This window comes from Verticillium alfalfae, genomic scaffold (genome assembly GCF_000150825.1).
Source record: "Verticillium alfalfae VaMs.102 supercont1.2 genomic scaffold, whole genome shotgun sequence".
In the NCBI taxonomy this organism is placed as follows: domain Eukaryota; kingdom Fungi; phylum Ascomycota; class Sordariomycetes; order Glomerellales; family Plectosphaerellaceae; genus Verticillium; species Verticillium alfalfae.
The window spans coordinates 342,853-344,492 of NW_003315037.1; the positions used below are offsets into that span (position 1 = coordinate 342,853).

The 1,640-nt window shown below is 61.8% G+C and overlaps 1 protein-coding gene across 1 annotated transcript; it reads right to left on the minus strand.

Annotated features, from left to right (window-relative positions):
* Positions 1-761: 761 nt before the first annotated feature.
* On the minus strand, positions 762-1,590 carry VDBG_01576 (amine oxidase; the record flags this gene model as incomplete). The annotated part of the gene is made up of 3 exons (XM_003007342.1): positions 762-1,198; positions 1,309-1,406; positions 1,490-1,590. The coding sequence occupies 3 exons, from the start codon at positions 1,588-1,590 to the stop codon at positions 762-764; spliced, it is 636 nt and encodes a 211-aa protein (XP_003007388.1).
* Between the last annotated feature and the right edge of the window lie 50 nt (positions 1,591-1,640).

The following is a 1,640-nucleotide window of genomic DNA, read 5'->3' on the forward strand; positions in this document are numbered from 1 at the left end:
CGTGCAGGTGGTCCTGGGGCGGCGGCAAGACCGCTGCTGAACCCGTCCTCGTGGAAGCCATACTTTGTCCAGGCGCCGGCGTAGCTGATGCCGCGCGTGTTCTGGATACGCGGCAGCAGGCGCTGGGCACGGACCGCCTCGGGAGTGTACAGGGGATGGCGGTAGGTGAAGGAGGCCTGCGTCTTGGCTGGGTCGGGTTCGTGGAGGGGGTTCATCGTGACAAGGACGTCGCCGAAAGTCGAGGTCGGTATGTGCTGGAGGATATTCATGTTATAGGTGAGTGAGATCTGGTCGATATTCTGCTTGCCGGTAGCCGGCGACGAGAGGGTCAGGTAATTCCAGCTGGTCCAGGCCTTGCGGGCAACGGGCATGAGAGAGAGGTCGGAATGGAGGACGACCTTGTTCTCGGAGGTGTCAAAGGCGCCAAGGATAGATTTTTCCTCGTCGGTGGCCGTATCCTCAATGATCCTGTAGGCTTGATCGGCGTGAGTGGCCAGGATGACGTGGTCGTAGACGTCCGAGTCGCCGTTGGGCAGGTGGACGCGGACACGGCCGTCGTCTTCGTTTGTGACGCTCGTGACGGGGCTGTTAAGGTGAAGATGGTTCGAGGGGAAGCCCCTCATGACGGCGTCGATGTACGACTTGCCGCAATCCTTGAGGGTCAGCCAGTCCGGGCGCGTTGCGACAGTTGACAGGAGGTGATGGTTCCACCTGCAGCGTTGTCAGTGGCGGCGAGGCATTGTCCGTGTTCGGGCGAGGACCTACATGAACCGTACGAGGGTGACGGCGGGGAAGTCGAGCGTGCACTTGTCGGGGCTGGTACTCCAGACGGCGGCCGTCATGGGGATGAGATAGTCGTCCCGGAAGGCGTCCGAGTAGCGTTCGCGCTCGAGGTACTCGCCAATGGTCTCCTCGGGTCCGGCCCCGTGGCCATAGGCGTGGCTGTGGCCGTTCATGGCAGCGGCATCGTTGACGTCGTCGCCGGTGATGAGCAGGTCAAGGGCAAACTGGTTGAAGCGCACAATGTCGAAGATCATGCGCCACATGCGCGGGGAGAAGAGGTTCTTGCGCTGGCAGAAGACGGCGTCGAGGCTGGTGCCGGCCCATTCAAAGAGGCCTCGATCTCTGGTGACGCCAAAGGTCATCTCTGTCGGGACGGTATCGACTTTGACGCGCTTGAGGAAGTTGATAAAGTTGGCTTGCCGTGTTAGTCGAGGGGAGCTGAGGGCGGGAGAAGTCGAGGGGAGCCGAGAGCGAGAGAAGCCAGGGGCGAGAGAAGCCGGGGGCGAGAGAAAGGGAGAGGCTCACGATAGGTGGCAGTGTTGAGGACGATGAAGCCCGTATCGACGCTCGTCTCAAACTTGCCGTTGGTCCATTTGACCGTGTTGGTGTGACCGCCTAGGCGGCTGGCGGCCTCGTAGAGGTGAACATCGTGGTGGCTGCGGTTGAGTGCCCAGAGGGCGGCGATGCCGGAGCAGCCGCTGCCGACGACGGCGACCTTTTTTCCTGAGGTTGGACGTCAATGGGGCGCCCGTCGAGAGGATCGATGCGATGCCCCTCGAACCCGGGCCCGTCGGTGTGAGTAGACATGTGGAGGAGTGGTTGCTTCGAGTTGGAAGGGGAGTGAGAGTGGGAAATGG